Here is a 24,154-nt window from a genome sequence, read left to right as displayed (position 1 = left end):
GTATAATATTCCCTCTTTATCCAGTATATGTGATCTGTAACCATGTGCATCAGGACTCTCAGCTCTACAAAAGTAAGGTACACGGTTTCACTTGGGGAAAGCACGGTCGTGGGGAAAATAAAAAAGCCCCCAACATCCTGCATGCTGTGTACAGCCAAGGGTGTGAACATGTAAAGTATTTAACATGACAGAGCGCCCATGCTATTTATATTTAGTAATGTCCCAATCTCTCCTTTCTGCCCAGCAGGAAATACTGGACAATACTCTTCATAGACTCCATTGCACTAGACCAAGCTACTAGGTTCCTACTGGTTTCCTCCAGCTGAGGTAGCTTTACCTCCAGCCTGCCTGCTTTGGTGGAGGGGGAGAACAGCTTGTAAATCCCGCCCCCCGCCTGGAGAACATTGCAAGAGCACAATGAGATGTATCCATGATTGATTATGTCGCTAGTAGTTGTATGCTTAACAAAGTGTTGCTGCTGTAATATCCCACATGGCATACATGGCTAACCCTCTCACACCATAGTCAGTGTTGTGCTTTGCCATATTAATCTGCCTCACACCTACGCGGGGCATCGCGCTGGTCGTGACGACACTGGTGGGCCTGATGGTACAAAACAAAGGAAAGAAGGTGAAATGGAGGAGTTAGGGATGGAGAAATAGCCCCCAGAGGTGGTAATATGATCGCAGGAGTGGGCGAATATCTGAAGTGTGTGTGCTGGTAGATGACTGGATGGGGAAGACATACAGGCCCGTGCGCTGAGACACGCACAAAGACGAACGGGTCAATTAGCTATGTTTTGGATCTTATAGGCCACCCACTAGGTTATTTCCCTCCTGGCTCATCTTGAAGAGAGGGCATCTGGCACAAGAAGTGTGGACTGTACCTAAAGAAAAACAGTAAGGACTTCAGCAGAGAGCATAGCAGAACTTCATTACTCTTGACACTTGTCCCACTCCCCCAAAAGCAGACATTAAGTGCTCCTGGTTTTGCAAGGCATAGCTGGTTCCTCTCCATCTCTGCTGGAAGGGTCGAAGTAAAGAGAGTCATTAAAAGAGCTATTTGTTGCAGCCCAATGAGAGAAAAAGCATCCCTTGACAGCCCGGGCGGAGGGGTGGGGTTACGTTGCAGAACTTATTTCCCTCCTCCCAGATCCCGTATGCGAGCACAAGCATCTGACGTGAAGATGTCAGTACCCTCCCTCATCAAACATGAAGGTAGTCCACACACCACTGTGGAAAGGCAGACAGGCCTGCAGCTTGGTGTGAGCTGTGACGAAAGGACTGTGTAAATGTGTTGGGGAAAATACCACAATTCTCTTGTTACTGTTTTTGCTTGGTTGTTCTTTTGTCAGGGCAGGCAAATAAAACTTACAGGTGACATTACTGCATTAAAAACTTTGTTTTGCCACCTCCACTTGTTGCCGACAAGGAAGAGAAGATTTGGCTTAGGAGAGCACAGTGGAAGTCCAGAAACCCAAGCAGCACGCTATTAAGACAAGTTATTTTAACACTTCTGTTGATCTGTTACATTCATCTCAAAGTGGGCTCAAATTTTAATTACACCATGGAAGAACCAATTCAGCTTTAAATGTAAGGCCTGCAAATCACAATATTTGATTAAAGCTACGGCATAGCAGGTTAAAAGAAAAAAAAAAAAGTTTGAAAACACAAATTTTTGTGGCCACACTTTGGGAAACCACATTCTACCCCTGGACCCAGTGGGAGTTGATCATTGCTTCTGATAAACGAGGTCCCTTCCCCAGGCTGCTGAGTGTGGCGTCTAGGCTTAATTTAGGGTACGGAATTGAGACCTGTGGTCTCTTGAGTCTAAATGCACAAATGGAGACGGGCACTAGATGGCAGAAAGGGCTAAAAAGAAGTGCTTCGGTTGTGGTCTATACCTCCAAAAATCCTAGTAGCCAAGTAGTTTTAGTGCTAGGGAGTCTTTCCTACAGGCAAAATCCAGTACAGTAGCCCCTGAACTGAAGCCCACAGCATTGAAAACATAGAAGTGCTTAATGAATGAAATGAAAACAGCACAGGATACGAACTGAAGACTGTCCGCGAACACACACAATGTGAGAAAGTCATCACTGGTTGCCTTGTTTGGAGAACAATACTCGCTGGCTCTGCACACAGTAGAATATGTTGACATTTGGGTGGTTTTCATTCTTGAGGTGATTTTCGTTCTTTAGATCTACCTAAAAGGAATTTGTACCCTGGCACATGAAGGTGTTGTCCCGAAGCGGGATCATTTACTGCGTGTGCAAGACACCAATATACACACAGAGTAGAGGTATTTATTTAAATCATTTCTGCAGAGATGGGTGTTAGGTGGTAATCCACAAAGCTAGCACACCGGCCTACAAACTCATCAGAATATTTAGACAGTTCAAAACACAGAAATACACATCCTTAATTATAATTATTGGTTAGTACCTTATCTTAACAATTTTTATTGGTTAGTACTGTCTCTTGCTTTCATTTAAAGCTGCAATGTCCTTTAAATGATGTGTCCGTGCTCCAGTACAGTGGGAGGGGTAGTTCTGTTCAGTCTCTAATTGAGTTGGCGGTTACAGTCCCCTACTGCCATCTGTATATTTCCCCAGTTACTGCAAGATCTTTGTTGACTTTATGCTTCATCCAGCTGTCCGGTTTTCAGACGGTTTCGGTGCCTTCTGCGGAGGGATGTTCCCTTGTTATCAGCCTTCTGTTCTTTTTCAAAGGTATATTCATTAGCAAGGCATGTATTGTTTATACAGAGTCCAGTTTCACAAGGCCCTGTAACCTTTTTACAGCTCTTTGCTCTTGCTCAGTGAGAGATTACACCTTCTAAAATACATTCTACCTTTTCAAAGTACGTCAATGAGGCTCCAACAGCTGCCATAATTTTATAGCAAGAGACCAAGCGTGCTCAGCTTGCTGGGGATCTCCCTCCCACCCTCACTGCACCCATACCCCGAGCTCTATGCCTCAAGCTCCACACGCCACAGCCCGCTCTAGTGACGCAGATGCTAGATGCAAGGGGAGCCCAGTGAAAAAGGACTCCCTTCCTGAAGGTGATTTGCAACCAAACCTGTATTCCCATGCGTGGAGGAGGGTATATGTTCTCATCCTGCCGGGTCCAGGAGAAGAGGAAGTTTGCTGAGACACTTGTCCGAAAGCCTGTCTGTCACACAAGATGATACTGATGAAGACAAGTTAGGCAACATCCTTCTGTTGAAAGCTCAAGCCCGAAAACCTCCACTGCCACGTCCCACCAGAAGTTGCCCTCGTGAATGGTGAATGGCTGCCCCATCCCACTCCCCACCCCCGGCTCAAAAACCTACTGGAAAGCTGAACCATCCGGTAGAGAAGCAACAACGGTGGGGACAGAAGCAAAGAGTGTATCAGCCCTGCGGTGGGATTTCCATTGGCAAGCTTGGCTGATGGGCAGGAGGGAAACGTCCCAGTGAAGAGCCTGATCCTTCACCCCGGCTCTGCTCACACACCCGGCAGAGCTCTGCCTGCCCACGGCCCCAGCCGAGCGTTTATTTGCTCCCCGCAGAGAAGGGAGACGATGCCAGGAGAAAAGAAATCCTTCTTTCCCATTCGGTTTCATTCTTCTCACCGCGTCCTCCCCACCAGCGCAGGAGGTCCTTTCGGAATGCAGTATCTGCTGCTGTTAAATTCAGGGTTATATTTACTAAATGTACCGAGGGATGCTGGGAAGCGGGGGGGGGGAGGAAGGTAGTTTTTTGGTGGTGGTGGTTTTCCACGGAATCTGGATGTTTAAATTGAGGGGAAATTTAGCTAAAGACCTGGACATTCGGACTGAAGTTTCACCAGGGGGTTCCTCAAAGGCTCACAGAGGTGCCACCCGCCGAGGACAGGCCGCAGACCTCCTGCGGATCATTCCGCAGGCAGCTTTTTATCGCAACTCTTCCTTGTAGCTTTTTTTTCTTTTCTCCTTCCATCTTTTCTAGCAGACCCACTGGGCGGGAAGCTCTCTGCCCAGCCCGCAGAGCCGCTCCCACCCGCTCCGTAAACAGTCGATGTCCCCGGCCCAGCCGCGTCCCCGGGGCCATCGCCGCCTCCTGCCCCCGCGGCCGTGACAGGGGCAGACCGCTCCCGCCCGCCGCCTCACAGCTCGGAAGGCCCCAACGCAGGTTTGGAGCCCCCGCCCTGGGCACAGGCCCGGCCCCGGCCCCGGCCCCGGCCCCGGTCCCGCCCCTCAGGCAGACCCGGCCCCGCCTGAGCGGAGCGGTGCGGCGCGGCGGGAAGCAGAACGAAGCGGCTGCCACCATGTTGTGCGGGGGCACCTCGGCGGCCCGGCCCGCCACCGACGAGACGCAGCAGATGGCGGATGAGGTGAGGGGGAACGCGCCGCGCCGGGGGGGAGCCCCGGGAGGAACCCCGGGCCCGGCGGCGGGCGCTGGGGGCGCCTGGGGCGGGGCGGCGGGTCTCCCGGGGCTTCTTTCCCCCGCCGGGCCCTGTTGGTGGTCGGGGGCTGCCGGCTTTGGGGCCGCTCGCCGGGGAGATCGACAGGCGGTAGGTCTGAGCGCAGCGGTCCCGGTGCAGGGGGTGGCTGAAGGCCCGGGTGTGTTTGGCCACAGCTTTACACAGCCGAAGGCGGAGACGCCTTTTTTCCCCCCCTCAGCTTAAAAAGAAGAAGCATGAGAGACCCGTGTAAGTGTGGGGTGAGCGGTCGCTACCTGTTGCCTGCTCGGCCCTGCGTAGTTTTATTGACTCCCGGCGGAGCAGGTTCAGGATTTTAAAAGGACATTTTAGATGGATTTAGAGAGCTCAGGGACAGGCAGGGTGCTTCTGGCTCCGTCCCTGGCTCTGCAGGTGATGTGCTGGCTTTCAGGGTCGGCACAGAGCCACCGGGCAACCCACCCATGTCCCAGCTCTGAAAGGTCCATTTGCTGCTTGAGCCTGAGGAAGGAGCTCAGATGGCTCTTAAAAGAGTTTTAAACTGAAAGAAGTTAGATTTAGATTAGCTATTAGGAAGAAATTCTTTACTGTGAGGACGGCGAGGCACTGGAACAGGTTGCCCAGGGAAGTTGTGCATGCTCCATCCCTGGAAGTGTTCAAGGCCAGGCTGGATGGGGCTTTGAGCAACGTGCTCTAGTGGGAGGTGTCCCTGCCCATGGCAGGGGTGTTGGAACTAAATGGTCTTTAAGGTCCCTTCCAACCCAAACCATTCTATGATTCTTACACTAAAGACTAAACCTTGTAGCCACATTTATTTATTTTCTGTGGGAGGAATAAACAAGAAAACTTCTCAGCTGCTTCTGCTATTCCCCAAAGCATAATTCAACTCACTGCCAACTCCAAATCCTGATACTACTTACAGTAACTTCAATTACTGCCTGTGTTAATAGAGCACATGCTAAAAATGCCTGGGTACCACTAAGCTCTTCTTTCAAAGCACAAGGCTTTCTATCTGACATGGTGTCACCAAAATTGGGATTAAACTCCTTAACACCAATGTCTTAAGAAGCAGGCATTCTTTTATTCGGTGCCGGGGACATGGGGGATCTCTTCACCCAACGTGTCCACCGAATGCAAGATTCACAGAGACTTATATCCATACAGAGTATGCATAGTCATTACATTTCCCAGAACTCATTATAATACTCACATCACCCCGGTCCGTTAGGGGCTTCATGGAAGGTCTTGGGTGGTCCCTAGTGGTGTTCGGTGGTCACTCTGAGTGAAGTCTCAATGAATTCTTGGTGGCTCTTTCCATATGAGGCCTTGACTTGGGATGTCCTTCTGTTTGATTAGTATGGCTGGTTTGTGGTGATAACTCTTGGAGTGGATTGGAGAAGGTAAACCTTGCAACACCTCCGTTTATTTTGCAAGCTTGTAAACAGGTTCTTTCTGATGGTATTCTTCACTGTTTGTTTCTGCTTGTATTTGCGAAAGGCGCTCTTAATCCTTTTGGTTACACATTTACATACGCCCTAGACTCTCAGTTCCTCATTGTAGCAATTGGAACTCAAGTTCCTTCTGCTTTTTGGTTTTATCAGCTAGGGTGTCTGAAGAAAGATGAAGGACAAGCTCCAGCTTCTTAGGCTTTTTGTCATTGTCAGATGACAGCCAGATTTGTTCCCTAGGCTGCAGCAGTTTCTAAACGTGTCCAAAGCACCCAAAGGCAGAACAGTCACTGAAATTATCGTTTAGCTTGTAGAATCTGATGATTTTGCAATTTAAAAAAAAAAAAAAAGAGATGTGCATCTCCTAAGCACTAAGCTAAGTTTGCAGTAATGAGTACATTACTGAGAATTGCTGAGAGTCAATTATTGTTTTGACCCGAAAAGGCCTATGTGTCATGTTAAAGATAACGTGAGTATGCAATTAACGCTGCACATGGACTGAAAACTAGACTTGTTTAAAATGCTGAATTTCCATTCTGTGGCAGACTGCAGTGGTTTTTGATAGTCCAAATATAAGATGAAGAGTGAAAACAAAACCCATTTGGATTCAGACGTGAATGGAATTAATCAAAACTCTGGCATTTTCATTTAAGTCATCTAGATATTTCAAAGTTTGTCCAGCTTGTTTTGACTGCCATTTTAAAGTACTTTAATTAAATATACATGGAAAAAACCCCATACTGAAATTTGCCCATGCAGTCATATGCGTATCTGGATATAGACTGTGAAGGAAACGTTAGTTTTCTTAAATCAAGGTAGACTTCTAAAATTACTTTGTTTGCTTAAAATCAAATCTTTGTCGAGATTTGTTAGAGCCTGCCAGTTTCCTTGCTATAAATACAGTTTCTGTTCCTGCTTTTCCAGTTCTTGCTTCCATTGTATTGTTTCGTAAGAATCACAGCAGCGGCTGAACATTGTTGAGATTCATGTCGCTGGCAAGAACTGCCCAGAGCAGGTACAGCGTGAGACGGAGAAGGACAGCTTCCCTCCGACAGTGTCTCTGGCTTCGGAGTCCCATAGGAACTCCCTCTCCACGGCAAGGATTTCCACCCCGGCCTGTTCAGCCCTTGGCTTCTCACTGGCAGCTGTGGCAGAGGTTGGTCAGGGTGATCTTTTGAACCATCTGCTTTTTAGTAACTGCTCTGGGAGTGAGCAAACAGGCCATGCAGAACAGCAAAGAGCCTTCAGGGCATGACAATTTTCAGCCCTGTGATTGAATCGCAGATTGTTTGGGTGGGAAGGGACCGCACCTCCTGCCGAGCACAGGGTCAACACCCCCAGGCTGCTCTCGGCTTTGTCCAATTAAGTCTTGAAAACCTCCCGAGGATGGAAACTGCACATTTTTTCTGGGCAACCTGCTGTACTGCAGGAGTGTCCTCCGAGAAAAAGTTTTTCCTCACATCCAGTCTGAACCTCCAGTTTTGATTTATGACCACTGGGTCTCATTCTTCTGCCCCTCTGTAAAGAGCCTGGCTTCTTGTAAGTACTGGAAAGCTTTCCTCAAAGCCTTCTCTTCTCCAGGCTGAGCAAGCTCATTTTCTTCCTCGCTTCACAGCACAAGAGCTCCAGCCATATGACCTCATGGTGGCCCTCTGCTGAGCTCGCTTATTGACATCTTTCTTGTATTGGGGGCCCAAAACTAGACGCAGTGTTCCAAATGTGCTCTAACAAGTGCCAAGAAAAGGGCAATAGCTGCTTGCTTCTGCCCTCTGGCTAGGCTCCTGCTGGTGCAGCCCGGTATGCTGTTACCTGTGTTACCACCAGGGCACAATGCTGGCTCGTGTTTAGTGCACTGTTCACTCCCAGATCTAGATAGAATCATAGAATTGTCTGGGTTGGAAGGGACCTTTAAGATCACCTAGTCCAACCATCAACCTAACTCTGATAAAAACCGTCACTAAGCCATGTCACTAAGCTCTATGTCAACCCATCTTTTGAATACCTCCAGGGATGCCTCAACCACTTCCCTGGGCAGCCCATTCCAATGCTAGATAACCCTTTCAATGTAAAAATTTTTCCTAATATCCAATCTGAACCTTCCCTGGCGCAACTGTCGTTTATCAACGACATAGAGGGATTGAGACCACCATCAGCAAGTTTGCAGATGACACCAAGCTATGTGGTGTTGTCGATACACCAGAGGGACGGGACGTCATTCAGAGGGACCTGGACAGGCTGGAGAGGTGGGCCCAGATGAACCTCATGAGGTTCAACAAAAGCAAGTGCAGGGTCCTGCACCTGGGCCGAAATAATCCTCGGTATAAATACAGACTGGGGGATGAGGTATTAGAAAGCAGCCCTGAGGAAAGGGACTTGGGGGTGTTGATGGATGAGAAGCTGGACATGAGCAGGCAGTGTGCACTTGCAGCCCAGAAGGCCAGTCACGTCCTGGGCTGCATCAAAAGAAGTGTTGCCAGCAGATCCAGAGAGGTGATTCTGCCACTTTGCTCTGGTGAGACCTCACCTTGGGTACTGTGTGCAGGTCTGGAGCCCTCAATATAGAAAGGACATGGACCTGATGGAGCCGGTCCAGAGGAGGGCCATGAAAATGATTGGGGGTTGGAGCACCTCTGCTATGAGGACAGGCTGAGGGAGCTGGGGTTGTTCAGCCTGGAGAAGAGGAGGCTCCGGGGAGCGTCCTTCCAGTACCTGAGGGGGGCCTACAGGAAGGCTGGGGAGGGTCTGTTTACAAAGGCCTGTAGTGACAGGACGAGGGGCAATGGCTTTAAGTTGGAGAAGGGGAGATTTAGATTGGATATTAGGAAAAAGTTCTTTACTCTGAGGGTGGTGGAACACTGGAACAGGTTGCCCAGGGAGGTGGTTGAGGCCCCTTCCCTTGAGATATTCAAGGTGAAGCTCGACGAGGCCCTGGGCAACCTTGTCTAGTTGGGGGTGTCCCTGCTGACTGCGGGGAGGTCGGACTAGATGACCTTTGGAGGTCCCTTCCAGCCTGGATGAATCCATGAATCTATGAACTTGAGGCCATTTCCTCTAGTCCTGTCACCTGTGACTTGGGAGAAGAGACCGACCCCTGCCTCTCTACAGCCTCCTTTCAGGTAGTTGTAGAGAGTGATAAGGTCTCCCCTCAGCCTCCTTTTCTCCAGGCTGAACAACTCCAGTTCCCTCAGCCTCTCCTCATAAGACTTATTCTCCAGACCCCTCACCAGCTTTGTTGCCCTTCTCTGGACCCACTCCAGCACCTCAATGTCTTTTTTATGGTAAGGGGCCCAAAACTGGACACAGTACTCGAGGTGGGGCCTCACCAGTGCCGAGTACAGGGGGGAAATTGTGACCATGAACTAGCAGGGTGGGCTGATACCAGGTCTTTCAGAGAGTCTCTCTCTCTCTCTCTGGGCTCTCCTTCTCCATAGTGAATCAGGATGCCCATTTGTCACATGCTGTGGTGAGTCACTGCCACAGTAACACCCTGACGAGCTTGCAGCCGCGTGGGACTCTGAGCTGTCCGCAGTCATGGAGCCCCGTGTTCAGCTTTCTGGTGGAAATACAAAATGTGCCAAGCCAGGGAGATTTTGAGACCTAAGAAACCCACCTTGCACAGCGCCTAGGATTACTACAGGAGCACGGGACAGGAGAGGGTCAGTGGGATGCTTGTTCACCCTCCCCCCCCCCTTCCCCCGGCTTCTTAAAATTTGTAATAGTAGCTCTAGTGGTGGAAATGAAACCGTTTGCTCCATCCTCTGACTCAGGGGAAGGGGAGGAGGGAGGACTGAATCACTGCGGTTTCTGGGGCTGTGCCCTTCCTTGCATCTCAGAATGCAGAGTTGTTGGGGGCACTTCGATTTCCATATGGCAAAAAAAAATACGTACAAAAGCATCGGACTAGATGATCGTTGAAGGTGCCTTCCAACTGAAATACGAGAGAAGATGTACAATATGGTCACAGCCCCCAGGGGCAGGATGGTCAGTGATCAGCTGTCTTGGAAAGGCACCAGAGTTTGGTCCTGCACCTTCTCAAGTGCTGTAGAGGCGGGAGAACATAACCTGTTGCAGGAATTGTTTCTGTTCCTATTTTACCTGGAGTGCCTGAGCAGTGGCAAACTGGCACTCGTTTTCCCCCAAGGAAGCAGTTGGGATTCAGGCAGGATAGCAAATGCATTCATTCCCCTTGAACTTAGGAAGAAGGGGAAGTACACTGTATAGCTGGAAAGAGAAAATCTACTCACTGCTGGTGGTGTTGCTCTGGGAGCGGAGGGAGGGCTACAGAATGATGCAGCGCAGGAGGTAATGCCTTCTGGGTAGAACAGAGCTTACAGCAAGGACTCCCAAGACTAATTCTTATTGCCCTTGTAAACAAAGCCTGAAATCTGCTTTCCTGACCCAGAATTTTACTGTATAGCCATGGGGTTCTAGAGAGCCAAGTGTGGGAAATATGAGCTGCAACTCGTATGAGTTCATGCCTCCCTCGGGGGCATTGGGCAAGTTATTCTGACTTCATGAGAAGCAGTTTTACACTCTGGAAATTGGGATGATAACTCAGAAGGCTTTATGGTTCAGTTATTTTTTGGGAAATATTTGCAGTTTGAAAACATTATAGATTCCAGCAGACATGCTGGAAGAACTGTCAAATAAGTGTTGTAAAACCTCAGAGTTGGGTAGTTTGCTTTCAAAGCTTGATTTTTGTACGTGTGTCTGTTCTGTGATGCTGGGTCTGTAATGACTTGTTTTGAACTTGAAAAGGGAGCTAAGGCTGAAGACCTCCCTTTTTCTTGTTGTAAGAATGTTGTATATTAAAAACTTCTCTTTAAAAAGGCACGTAGTCTTGTGCACGTAGATACTGAAGCACTTCACGTTTGTTGTTAAATATACAGGACAGAAGGGGAAGCTGAGACATCAATAGAGGAAATCATTTGTCAAATCTTTTAGAATACCCAAGCAGTTCTCTGTTGGAGGCTCCAGACTTGGTGTCAGTCTGTGGCGACTGAATCATACCGCTGTCTTGGCTTTGCTGCCTGTCTAGATTTCTGGTCTTGCTTTAACACAAAACATTATTCATTTTTAGCTTCTAATAACTTGGAAAAGAAGGAACTCTGTGTCTGGGAATTCAGCAGCAGTGACCTGGAGGGTACTGAGGCACACTGATAGTGTGGGTCGTTAAATACTTGAATCTTGCATCAGTCTTAAATAACCTATTGTTTCCTTAAGGTGAAGCCTCAGCTGGAAGAAAAAGAAGGGAAAAAGTTTGATGTCTTCACTGCAGTGGAGTTTAAAACTCAGGTGGTTGCTGGAACAAACTACTTCATCAAGGTAGAGGACACTGGAATTTTTTATTTTTTTTTTTTAATTAGTATATATAATATTTGGAATGGTGTTTTTTTTCTTTACTTACCTACAGACTGATGCTAATGATTTGGCCTTAATAAGAAAAAGATCTGCACATTAAAAAAAAAACCCAAAAACAAAACCAAAAAAGATCCTGCCCCCTCTTCACCTCCCAGCCCATGTCCCTGCCTGTATTAAATGGAGATAAGAGTACTTCTCTATTTGCATAATGACTTTTACTTTTTAGGCTTGGTTTTTTTTTCAGTTATTTTGTGAAACTTGGTTTGGGGGATAATTACACATCTGTGATGTTGAGTACTAACAGTAAGTGAAGTCAAGATGTGGAAAGATACAGCAGAGCATCAAACCTGCTCTGACTCCGCCTGTACTGAAGCCAGACACAAAAAACGAGCAACAGTGATCAAAGCATTTAAGTGCTTGTTGTGCCAGATAAGATTAGAGCATTTTGCGTGTATTTGATATATTAATCACTTCTCTGCAACTCCAGTTCCCTACCTGTAAGTTCCCCATTTCAGGCATAAGGAGGATTAACAAGCATAGGAAGGCTAGGTGGTGTTTCCATAAAGTCATGACCCCCAGTCTGGTTTAAAACCTTTTGAGGTGGTAGTTTTCCTTACTGCCTCTCTGCTTCTCGGTCCTCAAAACCACACCAATCTACACCATCCCTCCTGCTGAAGGCTGCTCTTACTCCGTGGAACTCACTGGTTTTTATGCTTTGCAGGTCCATGTTGGCAACGATGAGTTCATGCACCTGCGGGTGTTCCGAAGCCTTCCTCACGAGAATAAGCCGCTGAGTCTCCACAGTTACCAGAGCAGCAAGGCTAAGCATGACGAACTGACTTTTTTCTAGCAAGCTTATCTTGTGCATTTTCCTAACGGTTTCTTAAGTGGGTTTTCCGTAGGCTGCAAAATGTTGATTCCTGTGCCAACAAAGGAGAAGAGAAAGTGTCTTTTTTTTTTTAAACTTAATGCTGGAAAAAATCAATTTCTTTTATGCCATTCCCTTCCTGTGCAATACCTGTATTTTTAGAGTCACACAGCTCTCCTTCCACCTGCACTAATGCAAACCCAAGTAGCTGCACTGACTTTGGTGCAACTTAACTGGAAAACTGTGGCTGAGTCCAGTTTGTGGACTTCTTTGGTCTGGAAACGGAGAGGGGAGTGACGCTAGCACTCACGGATTTACAGCAAGGACAAGAGGAAAACCAGAATCTTTTCTGTGCTGTTTCGCAACTGTGAATATATCTCTAGGTTTCAGTTGTACTATGTATTTTATTGGCAAAGACCTAAGGAGAGACTTGAGCTGAAGCAGTTTTGAAAGCAAGAGAAAGATCACAGTCTTTTGAAACAAGCATCCCCTTGCTAATCATGTTTATCCCCTTGCAGCGGTAGGATGTAATGTCCAGTAGAGGGTGTACGAGTTAAAAAATAAAATAAAAAAACTACTTGCTTATTTCTTCAGTCCTAAAGAAAAGTCTTGGAAAGGAACTTAAGCTGGACAAGCATTTCTGCATTAATAACAATAAATATTTCTCTTGAATTGAGATGGCATATTGGACTGGTGTTTCACTGGTTCTTTTTAGTGGTTTTCAGTATTGGTTATTATCTTGCTCAGTTTTTTTTTCCATGAGTGTTTCTCATGTTCCAGATACTCTTACGTTTATTCTGTGTTTTAATTAGAAATTCGTTAAACTGGCGAGGGATGGGAAAGGCTACAAGAAAGGCTACTCTAAGTGTATCAGCAGCAAAAGGAACCCAAAGGAAAACGTGGGCCCTCTGTGCTTGGTGGAGCAGGGGACCTGCTGACAGAGGACACAGAAGCAGCCGAGGCACTCAGTGCTGCCTTTGTCTCAGCCTTTACTGGTAGAACTTGCCTTCAGGAATTCGAGGCCCTTGAGATGAGCGTGAAAGGCTGGAGAAAGGAAGAATTCCCTCAGTGGAGCTGGATCGGGGTAGGGGAACACTTAAACAAACTGGACTTAGGCAATGCTGCGGCACTTGAGGGGATGCACCCATGGGTGCTTAGGGAGCTGCCAGTGTCATTGCAAGGCCGCGCTCAGTACCCTTTGAGAGGTCATGAGCGTCGGGGGAGGTTCCTGACGACTGGAAGAAAGAAAATGTCACTCCTATGTTCAGGAAGGGCAAGAAGGAGAATCCGGAGCTCTGCGTGCTCATCAGCGTCACCTCAGACCCTGGAAAGGTGATGGAGCAAATAATTCTGGGAGCCATTTCCAAACACATTATGGGCAAGAAGGTGAAAGTAGTCAGCAGGGATTGACAAAGAGAAATCATGCTTCAATTAGCCTGATAGCCTGAGATAAATGTCTTGGCAGCGGAGAGAAGAGCCGTGGGTGTTACTTAGCTTGAGATTAGTAAGGTTTTTGATACTGTCTTCCATGACCTTCTCATAGACAAACTGATTAAGCACGTGTAGGTAAGTGGCCTGCCAGCTGAAGTGCTCTGCTCAAAAAGTTGAGTAGCACATAGTCCAGCTGGAGGTCAGTCCCTATTGGTGTACCCTGCAGGTCAATATTGGGACCAATACTGTGTAACATCTTGACCTGGAGGATGGGACCACATGCACCCTCAGCAGGTTTGCAGATGACACAAACCCAAGAAGAGTGGCTGATACACCGGGTGGCTCTGCTGCTCTTCAGAGGGTGGAGAAACAGGCAGCCGGGCATCTCACAGCTGTCAACAAAGGGAGTCACAGCAACAAAGGGTGCACAGTCCTGCACCTGGGAAGGAAGAACCGGAGCAGGCTGAGGCCTGGGAGGCTGAAAAGCAGCTCTGCAGAAAAGGACCTGGGAGTTAATCCTGTGGGACATCTTGTAGCAAAGGTGGCTACTGATATCGCTGGGCTGCATTAGGAAGAGCATTGCCAGCAGATCCAGAGGCCAGTCTTCCCTCCCACCCCCCCATTCAGCACTGAGGAGCCCACATGGGGTGTGCTGTCCCCTGTTCTGGCCAAAGGCCCCTAACTGAGCAGCTGCTAACAGCAAAGTAAGTATTTTGGTGGTGGATTGGGCTTGCCCTCAACCTTTGTCACCTCAGAGCTCTGTTGAAGACTGCTCTCTTTGCAGGTGGCTGATGCTACAAATAGAAAAGAAAAAAAAAGGATTGAGCTCCACTGGTCTCCGGTAAAGCTCTGGTCTCCAGGGCAGGTGCTCCCTGCTCCAGGGGCTGAATGCAGGCATTCAGCTCTTTGAAGCTCCTTCAGGAGCTCATTCCTGCCCCTGACCCTGCTCTTACCAAGCGGACAAAGTTTGGCTTCTCCATTCCCCCTCGCCAGACATTACCCCTCTCTCTCACACGCTCCTGAGGAGTGGCCAATGGCTTTTATTTAGTGCACTTAAACCCAAGAAGCCACATGCTGAAGTATGTAGACTGTTACGCCTGAAGTACCCTCAAGAGGCCCAGGTTTTGTCTTCAGAGCATGCCTGAGAGTGTTTTGCGGAAGAGAAGCTGAAAGGGGTGAGCTCTGCCTTACACCTGCAGTACCTCAGGTGGAAGAAACAACCTTGAATAGTATTTCAGAGCCTACTCGAGCTTTAGCCAGGCAGCAGACCTAGACATGACACGCAGCAGATCAACAAACAGCTTTCCAAACTTATTTTATTTTCATGCATTTTTCTGACACAGGCAGAATCCACTTGCGGCTTGCAGAAGCGAGGTGCCATTCCTCGTCATCTCTCAGAAGTAGTCAAGGGGATCATCTCTGGTTTTGCCAGTCTGAAAACTGACAAGGCTGGGACCTTGGTTTTCATGAGGAAGGGCCTGAAACACCCTTAAGTGGACGTAGTCGGTATCACAAACTTGGACCTAGAAACCAAAACGGTGGGAAAGGGAGGATCATGGGTGAAGCGGGTTCAAACAAAAGGATGCTCTTTATATTCATCTTTGCTCAGGACCTTAATTTTAGGTGTCTCTCCATTTTTACTTCAACAGCTCTTAACCCAGCTCTGGACAGTAACTGGTGGCAGAAACTGTCTACTCTTGAAGAGAAATGAATGGGAAATGAGTAGGACTTCTTGGGTGTGGAAGCCCCAGGAGAAGCACAACAGGAGAAAGGTTTTGATAGCATCCTGTTTAGGTCATCAGGAGCCCAGCACATGAGCTTACAGTTTCGCAGGACACTCAGGGAGAGGAGACAGGAGCCAAGGAGTAAATCTTAACAAGTCAGGGGTGGGGCGAGGTGCAGAGACAGTGTCAGCTCCTAAAAGGTACAGAAAAATCTATCCAAAACCAGCACGTGGTCCCAAGAAGCACTGACAACCTGAAAGCCTGGATCCCTTGTCTTCAGAATTACAGCAAACACATCAGTGGTCGAACAGACAACCTGACCCGTCTTGGTGCTTGTGGGAGCGGCTGAAATACTTTTGAAAATCAACTCACCTTCCCCTCCAGAAAGTCCTGACACACAGACACACTAGAGAGCTGGGCGTGATTCCGTGCATACGGAGCCAAGCACAACCGGTGCTAAGCTCTCCCTGCGAGAGGTATATAGTAGGTGGGGAAGTTTAAGGCCTTTGACTCTAAGGGGTTTTACACATTTTCTGGTGGCTGCAACGTGGCACTGTGGTTCTCTTGGTCTGGGTTACAGCTGGGCTCTAAGTCTGTTGGTAAAATATTAGTGATGTGGAAAATTCAGAAGTATAAAAGAATGAATCTTGTGACAGAGCTCATTCCACTCGTGCTGTAATGAATAACTGTTTCCTGTCACCTCCAAGGCTGGGAAAGAAGAGAGAAATCATCAGATTTCAGTGGTCTAAATGGATTTCCTCCAAGTTCGGTAACACGTGGATCTTCATTTCCCAGTAGTTTGGTCATAAGGCTCAGCAGGGACAGCAGAGGAGTATTTTACGTTGCCTCGCTCAGCCACGGGATGGCACTAAGGGGGGAAATGCAACCGAGTGTGGCCTGTGGCTTTACTGCAGCCTTCCTGAAAAATGTTGCTCTTCATTGCTCACTACCTTGTTCACAAAGTGAAAGCACCTCTCACAGGAGCAAGGGAAGGATAAACATCAGTCATGTCAGACTCAGACTAGCCGTATAACAGGGAGTCTGTCAGTACAATCCTCTGGTGCCCACAGAGCGGAAATAACTGTTAAGAGTTATTTTAGGGAAGGACCCAAGAAATAAAGAAGGTTTGGCAGTTTCTGTCCTTCCTGGGATCAACTGAATATGAGAAGCGTGGAACGAATGCTCCTAATGTCTCTCTGCAGAATTACTAGACCCCAAGCCCTACCTGCCAATTTCTTTAACAAGATTCTGACACTTGCCAAGGGAGCACGTCCTGCCAGGCGTATGGCTGCGCACACATGGGGTGAAGATACAGCAGCCACACGCAACGTTCGCTCTACGCCCAGAAAGCCAACCGGCCACTAAGCAACGCTTCCTGGCCTTCCCTTGCAAAATATGCCCAGCAATTTCTTACCCCTTACTTCACAGAAAGCTGCTCTAGTCCATGGGTAAGGTTTTCTAGTCAAGGATGAATGGTGCCATCGGAGGGCTCCAAATTAAGCATTACCCACGGTTCCTGCACAACTGAAAGGGGGTTTTGAAAATATGGAAAGAACAAGCAGGCAGGCTCCACCTCTGCAGCACATGACACAGAACCAAACGTCTACATACATGCTTGCCTGCAAAACTAGGAAAAGGCTGAGCTACTTAATGCCTTCCTTACCTCAATCTTCTTTAGTAGAAGGACCCCGAGTACCCAGCCCCCTGGGCTAGAAGACAGGAATGAGGAGCAGAATGAAGCCCCCATAATCCAAGGGGAAATAGTGAGTGACCTGCTACAGCACTTAGACATGCACAAGTCTATGGGGTGAGATGAGAAGCACTATGGGGTACTGAGGGAGCTGGAGGAAGTGCTCACCAAGCCACTTTCCACCGTTTACCAGCAGTCATGGCTAACTGGGGAGGTCCCACTTGACTGGAGGTTAGGAAATGTGACGCCTATCCATGAGAAGGGCCGGAAGGAGGATCTGGGGAACTGCAGGCTTGTCAGTCCGACTGCAGTGTCAGGGAAGGAACAGATTATCTTGAGTGTCATCACACAGCATGTACAGATCAACCAGGTGATCAGCTCAGTCAGCATGGTTTCATGAAAGGCAGGACCTGTTTGACAAACCTGATCTCATTCTATGACAAGGTGACCTACTTGGTGGATGAGGGAAAGGCTGTGGATGTTGTCTGCCTAGACTTTAGTAAAGCCTTTGACACTGTTTCCCACAGCATTCTCTGGAGAAACTGGCTGCTCATGGCTTGGTCAGGAGTATTCTTCACTGGGTAAAAAAAAAAAAAAACTAGCTGGATGACCAGTACCAAAGAGTTTTGGTGAATGGAGTTAAATCCAGTTGGTGGCTGGTCACAAGTGGTGTTCCCCAGGCCTCAGTACTGGGGTCAGTTCTCTTTAATATCTTTATCAATGACCTGGATGAGAGGATCAGGTGAACTGTCAGTAAGTGTGCAGAATACACCAAGTTGGGTGGGAATGTTCACCTGCTTGAGGGCAGGAAGGCTTTGCAGAGGGATCTGGACAGGCTGGATCGATGGACCAAGGCCAATGGGATGAGGTTCAACAAGGCCAACTGCTGGGTCCTGCACTTGGGTCACAACAATCTCATACAGTGCCACAGGCTTGGGGCAGAGTGGCTGGAGAGCTGCCTGGCGGAAAAGGAGCTGGGGGTGTTGGTCGACTGTCGGCTGAACATGAGCCAGCAGTGTGCCCAGGTGGCCAAGAAGGCCAACAGCATCCTGGCTTGTATCAGAAATAGTGTGGCCAGCAGGACTAGGGAAGTGATCATGCCTCTGTACTCGGCACTGGTGAGGCTCTACCTCAAATACTGTGTCCAGTTTTGGGCCCCTCATTACAAGAAAGATGTTGAGGTGCTGGAGCGGGTCCAGATAAGGGCAGCGAAGCTGGTGAGGGGTGACCTGGTACTGAGGGACATGGTTTAGCGGTGGTTTCGGCAGTCTTAGCTTAATGGTTGGACTTGGTGACCTTAAAGGTCCCTCGCAACCTAGATGATTCTATGATTCTAAGCTATCATTCACATCTGAAGAAGCACAGTGCATGTTTTATAAGTTTTTTTATATTCCTATATATTTATATTTAAATACAGTAGTGCCAAACAGAGGAATCTTGTAAGCATCTGGAGATAGTCCCTAACTCCCTTAGTCACATCAGATGGCTTTCTACTACATTTGCTCCTCTTTCTTGCTAGAAGCCACTACGCAAGTCACCTATATTGTTTAACTACAAAGCACTCCCCCCCAGAAGATATACAAACCTTTATAAAGTAGTTTATCCCAGCAACCACCTGACTCCTATATACTATGGCATTGAAGATGCCATATGTTCTGTTTTCCCTGCTTTCGAGTTGTGGCTTCACCTGTAAAGAGAAAGGGGAAAATGGTTGGCGGGTTCATATTTAGGCTTTTCTTTCACATCTAACACTCCAATTTTTATCCCTTCAGATACGTATCCTTAATGAAATAAACCCAGAACCCCCAAAATAATTCAGTTTACACCAAGACCTCCAGCCCTCTTTCCTAGCATTGCCTCCAGCGTTCTTTCAAACTTTTCAAAAAGAATTACACGTCCCGGTGGATTTCCCCCCGCCCCAAAAGCTGTGCAGCGAAACCGTCTCCCACACACTACAGGGAAAGGGCTGCCTGCTGCCCTTTTCACTCTCTGTCAAAGGAGCCAGGTACCAAGCCATGCTCCCCAGCAGGGTACCCCCCACGTCAACCACACCGTGGCACAGCAGTGCAAGACAGCCCCTCTCGCCTGTAACACCCCCACCCATGCCGGTCAGCCTGGGAGGCTGTGGACCCCTGTTGTGTTTCACAGCCTCAGAGCTGCACTCCATCTCTTCAACGTGGTACTTTAAGGACTTGCAATAAAGGTGATTATTTGAGAGTATCGAGACAACCACCTGATCAAGTAGTTCCTGAAAGTTATTCTAGTGCTGGTGGAAGCCCTGCAGCTAAAGAGAGAATTCGAACTAAATACTCTTCCTTAAACATCTAGAACCATGTAACGCACAGACAACTTTAATAGTTACAAAGGTCCAGGACTAAACTCTGTATTTCCATCCCCCAAACTGGAAGCGTGACCTTTAGATTGTGAGCCACAATCAACCCCAGACCTGCAGAAACACCAAGGCCTTCACTATGTTGCGGCTGCAGGTAATGTAGTTCCAGAAGAAACTGTGCTCTGTGCTGACAGCCTTCACACTCACAGCTCTGGTAGATGTGTTTATGCACAGTGCCCAGTTTAAGCCCTCTGGATCTTAAAATATGCACAGTTTACACATCTACAGACTTTCCACATGCATATTTAAAAGAAAAAAAAAAGAAATTAAAAAAAGGTGTAAGAGTTTTTCCTGAAACACACAAGGTGTAGGGCAAGTTTTAAGTTCAGCAGCAATCATACTGGTACTGTCCTCTCAAAGATGAAAAATTCCTACAATTCCTAGGCTGAAAGGGCACGGGGCTAGCGAAGGAGACAGCTGTGAGCAGCTGTGGAAGTCTGGCCAGGTGACTGAGGCATCGTGATCTATGTACCAGTGTAATAGTGGTTTACTGTAGCTGTTTGCATCGGATGACATGAATTCCCTACAGAAAGGCAATGGCAGCGAATGTAACCTGAAAACTTATTTCTGACATCTAGAAAGCATAAGCAATCTTTTTCAGGCTAGGTAACAGCCTCTCCTCTGCACATGCCGCCTGTGCCGATGGCCTGATGCAGGGCAGAGGTATTCCAGAGGTTGGGCAGAGGAGCGCAGCGTCACTCGGCAGCCTGCTCAGGCAGCCCCTGGGACGGGCCGGCAGCACGTCAGCGCTTCTCACCACCCGCCTGTTTCGCAGGAACGCACAGAATTAATTGACTTCCTCAAAACATCCACCTACAGCCTGGCTGCCGCTCCCATGGCATTCCTTCCTGGCAGGCAGGTCCCGGAACATGCCCTTGAAACATCCAGATCAGCTACTTCCCCACCATCAGAAATTATAATCATAGTCAGGCTCCTCATAATCTCTTACTCTGCCCTTCTTCCGAGCAGCTTCTACGGGACTTCTATCCCTGGGAACTGACAGTTATGCTTTCAGCTCAGGAGCTGCTACCTCTAGCATACCAGGGAAACTTCAATTCCCAACTCTCTTCCAACTGGATGGGTTTGGGGGCTCTTAGGATGCCCCTAAGTGGCAACTTTGGGCACCTCTTCTTACATTATTCCTCTTCTCAGAATAAAACAAAACAAAGCCACTTCTCTCCAGTTTTACAATCTCTCCCAACCTTTGACCACTACATCCCCCATTCGTTATTTATGGATAGAGTCTTCAGGAAAATCAGGCAGGCAAACAGCTCCTTAATCCTCAGATGGAAAAATGTAACATCCCTAAGCTCTTCTCTAACAGCTCCTTAAACCTAAACCATTCCGAAGTTTTGGGCAACAGCTGTAAAACAAGGAAACTGAATAAATATAATTTCTCAGCTCACTAAGGATGACTCAGACAAGGCACAGGTGTAATTAAGTAAAAATTTTGTAATCCCAAGGGCAGATAGACCTCGGGCATCCCAAAGGCTGCAGATGCTCTTAATGACTTTGCTCAAATCATACTAATTGCTTCTCTGCTCAGCAGAGCATAAAATCCCACAGAATTGCATCATTAAAGGGTGACGCCGCTATCTGGCTGGAAGCAGAGCAGGATTGCCCCAACATAAGATTTGTCTCCACAAGAATATTTTCCATAGAGAACTAATTATACCAAAGCGTGGAGTGTGAGCTTTTTCAAAAGAAAAGAACCAGGGCCCCATGCCCAGCACAAGGCAGAAATTTCACCTTGCAGCAAATAAAGAGCAAAGAATAATTTATTGCCATTTTCCCGAAGTTACTGAGAATGGACCAACAACAAAATTAAGATCAGTCCTCTTCAGGAATCAAACAGAAAATCTGTACATTTCAGATTCTTATCCATATCCATTTCACATTTCAGATTCTGTATTTGCCCTGTACTTGGTGAGCACTAGCACAGCCTGAAACGAGCACTCACATTTTTAAGTGCATGTTTGCTCACTGAGAGTTCAGCCCTGTGGTTTCCTCTCTGATACACGCTGCAATAGGGTAGGTTCTTTCGATCACCTGTAGCACAGCCTAGCATTAAAAACACAGCTTGGTATCTGGCACGTTGCACTGTCCCAGCACTGTTCAAAGGAGGCCCTTCAGAGAGCACTGTGTCACTGAAGGCACCGTGGGGTGCATCGGTTCGGTTGGACTCAATGATCTTAAAGGTCTTTCCCAACCTGAAAGATCTTATGATTCGCAGGGTCATTAGCCAAATTTCACAGCCTTCAGCTGGCAGGAATCATCACCTTCCTGTCTTACACCTGAGGCAACAAGAATTGCAAATTCACAAAGGTGCCAAAACTCCTTGCCCAGGGTCTCTCCTCCATCAGTGGGGAATTTCCGTTCTCTGCAAGTGCTGCTCCTTCAACCACTTGTGCCGGCATGGGAGGGACAGCGATACTGCTCCTGACTAATTCAGTCAGTGTCCCTCAACCAATTTTAGACGATGCTTTTCTCTTTCTGTTCTGCAGTACATTATCTCCCCCATGACTAACCCATTATCCCATTCTTCAGCTCCCTCCCACGTACGTGTACCCAACTCTGGCAAGCCCCGCTGTGACTGACCAACAAAGCCCTGGAATGGGGGAAGGCTCAGAGGAGCTGGGCAAGCACAATGTGCAGAAAATAATGCAGGGTGTGAATGCCCGCAGCTTTTGCAAAGATGCTGACTTTATCTCAACATCAAGGGGACCACAGGGTGTGCATTTTAGATAAACAGATACGTCAGCTGAGTGGATCAACTGGTGGCATAACTCCCTGAGTCCATTAAAACAATGTGAACGCCTCCCTGAGTTAGCCAGAACAGCACGGGGGGAGTGAATACGTGGCCTGAACTGGCTCCAACCCACATACTCCTTCTTGGTGACTGACGATGCCCACCATCATGACGGTGAGCATATTACAGAGACCAGTAATGGAGATCACATTGGTATTGGGATTGAACTGTGTATTGCAATTGCTTTATTTTCCTAAGAGTAACTTACATCTACATTCTCTTACCAGTATATTTGTATCACTCTGCTAAATCAGAAACCTCTTGTAACATCAAATATCTTCAAATAAGTTAGTCTGCTATTAAACATGACACCCTCCACGGACTGGACTCTGACACCAGCCTACCCAGCCCATTTACAGATCTCTCCTTGTGGCTCTGCCCCACCGCATGCACAGCCCAGCTCACCTTCGTCTGGTTTCATCATTGCCTGGTCTTAGCCTGCAAGCTCATGGGAGATGTGGAATGGTGCCGGCACAAACTCTGTCCTCGGTGGCACTGCAAAGGAGGGAGCTGGGAGCCCTGCACACACAGGAGTGCGCCGGAGTATTGGCCACCACGTTCAGTCCCACTACTTCCTATTTTTGTTTCCTCAAGGAGAGCATAAGTTACACTTGGTGTGGTTGCCAGAGGGGGGAAAAAAAGCATCTTTCAGAGCTGGGAGGGTGAAGGGGATTGGGAAGGTGGGAACACATGATGGGAGACACAAAAAGGAGCTTTCTCATGCCATGTTGTTCCCCTCCCGCTCCTCAGGATGCACTTCACACTCTTATTTTAAGAGCTGTTGCACTGCAGGGTGTCAGAGGATCTGCAGAGGTGTCACTCACACCACTGCTTCCAGGACAGGACCGCTGCCTGGAACCACCCACCAGGGCAACTGGACTTGTCCTGCCTGCCTTGTGCCAAGCTCTCCTTGCCCCACTGTCTCAACAGCAGCCCCTGCATCACAGCTGTGATTCTAGAAAAAACAAGATGCCAGCACAGAACATGCCCTTTATCTATCGCCTTGTCCTCTATGTTTCTCCTCTCCATGTCCTTCACTGAAGAATTAATTCTGCCAGGCACAATCTTCTCCCTTCCAAGACACCACCTCTCATTTCAAAGAAGCGAGCTCAGTGCTGGCATACCAAGAGTTGGTCTTTGAACTACATGCAGACATTAACTGCTGGTAGCCAGGCTATGGACAAGGATGAGATAGAGAAGTGGTCTGTCTTGGTCCTACTAGTGCACTGCCTATGCGGAATGCTGAGAAAATACTTACTGGCAATCAAGGGGACTCCCGTTTTCAGCACCAGCCTTCTTCACTTTAAACACTGGTGCAGTATCACCACCGGGTCTCTCAGCCTTTACACGAGCTTCAGGACTCGGCCCTTTGCACAAAGAGACTTCATCTTTAAATAGGTCACAACTCACCTCGTTAGCAATCTGCTGGACTTCGGGAGTAGCAGGCTGAGTGTCAGATAAGCCCCCAGGCATCATAGTGGCAGGAAACTTCTCTGAAATGATGGGTGCTTCTGAAGAGGGAAGTTCAGCGCTGTCTGAGCAGAGTCACCAGGCATCTCATATATATACATATGCATGTGTCATGGAATCATATGACTTGTAACATATGGAGCCTACCATTAGTGAACTGGAGAATGGAGAAGGAGAGAAATGGGGAAACCAGTGGGAAAAAAAGGAATGTAAAGCACTGATAATATTACTACTAAATGTAAAAAGCACTTTAACATCTTAAGTGTATATAGTCTCCATGTCAATAAGAAAAGCAAACAACAGTCTCCAGCTACCCACAGTTTCAGACAGTTGGTATGGGCTGAAACTAGAACCTCTTGCCTCTCCACCCATGTGCAGATGACTATTCCTTGCTTAGCAAATAGATCGTCACACCCAATATTTCCCAACACCATTCAAGATCAGAAAAAAGCACACAGTAATTTCCTTGGTACAGGTTCCATTCAGATTGAAATTGAATTGTCTCAATATGCTTCCAAGTAGGAAACTGAAGCAGCTTGCATT

The 24,154-nt window shown here is 47.8% G+C and overlaps 2 protein-coding genes across 2 annotated transcripts; one reads left to right on the top strand and one right to left on the bottom strand.

Annotated features, from left to right (window-relative positions):
- Window positions 1-3,709: 3,709 nt before the first annotated feature.
- LOC141471253 (cystatin-B-like) lies at window positions 3,710-12,784 on the top strand. Its single transcript, XM_074157682.1, has 3 exons — window positions 3,710-4,352; window positions 11,090-11,191; window positions 11,949-12,784. The coding sequence occupies exons 1-3, from the start codon at window positions 4,287-4,289 to the stop codon at window positions 12,075-12,077; spliced, it is 297 nt and encodes a 98-aa protein (XP_074013783.1). The 5' UTR covers window positions 3,710-4,286; the 3' UTR covers window positions 12,078-12,784.
- A 2,136-nt stretch (window positions 12,785-14,920) lies between these two features.
- Window positions 14,921-23,617, bottom strand: LOC141471260 (cystatin-A-like). Its single transcript, XM_074157694.1, has 3 exons — window positions 23,552-23,617; window positions 18,526-18,627; window positions 14,921-15,049 (listed from the first exon to the last, which is right to left on the bottom strand). The coding sequence occupies exons 1-3, from the start codon at window positions 23,615-23,617 to the stop codon at window positions 14,921-14,923; spliced, it is 297 nt and encodes a 98-aa protein (XP_074013795.1).
- Between the last annotated feature and the right edge of the window lie 537 nt (window positions 23,618-24,154).

Source organism: Numenius arquata, chromosome 1 (assembly GCF_964106895.1).
Source record: "Numenius arquata chromosome 1, bNumArq3.hap1.1, whole genome shotgun sequence".
In the NCBI taxonomy this organism is placed as follows: Eukaryota; Metazoa; Chordata; class Aves; order Charadriiformes; family Scolopacidae; genus Numenius; species Numenius arquata.
Note: the sequence above shows the minus strand (reverse complement) of the source record. Positions and strands in the feature narration are given on the sequence as shown.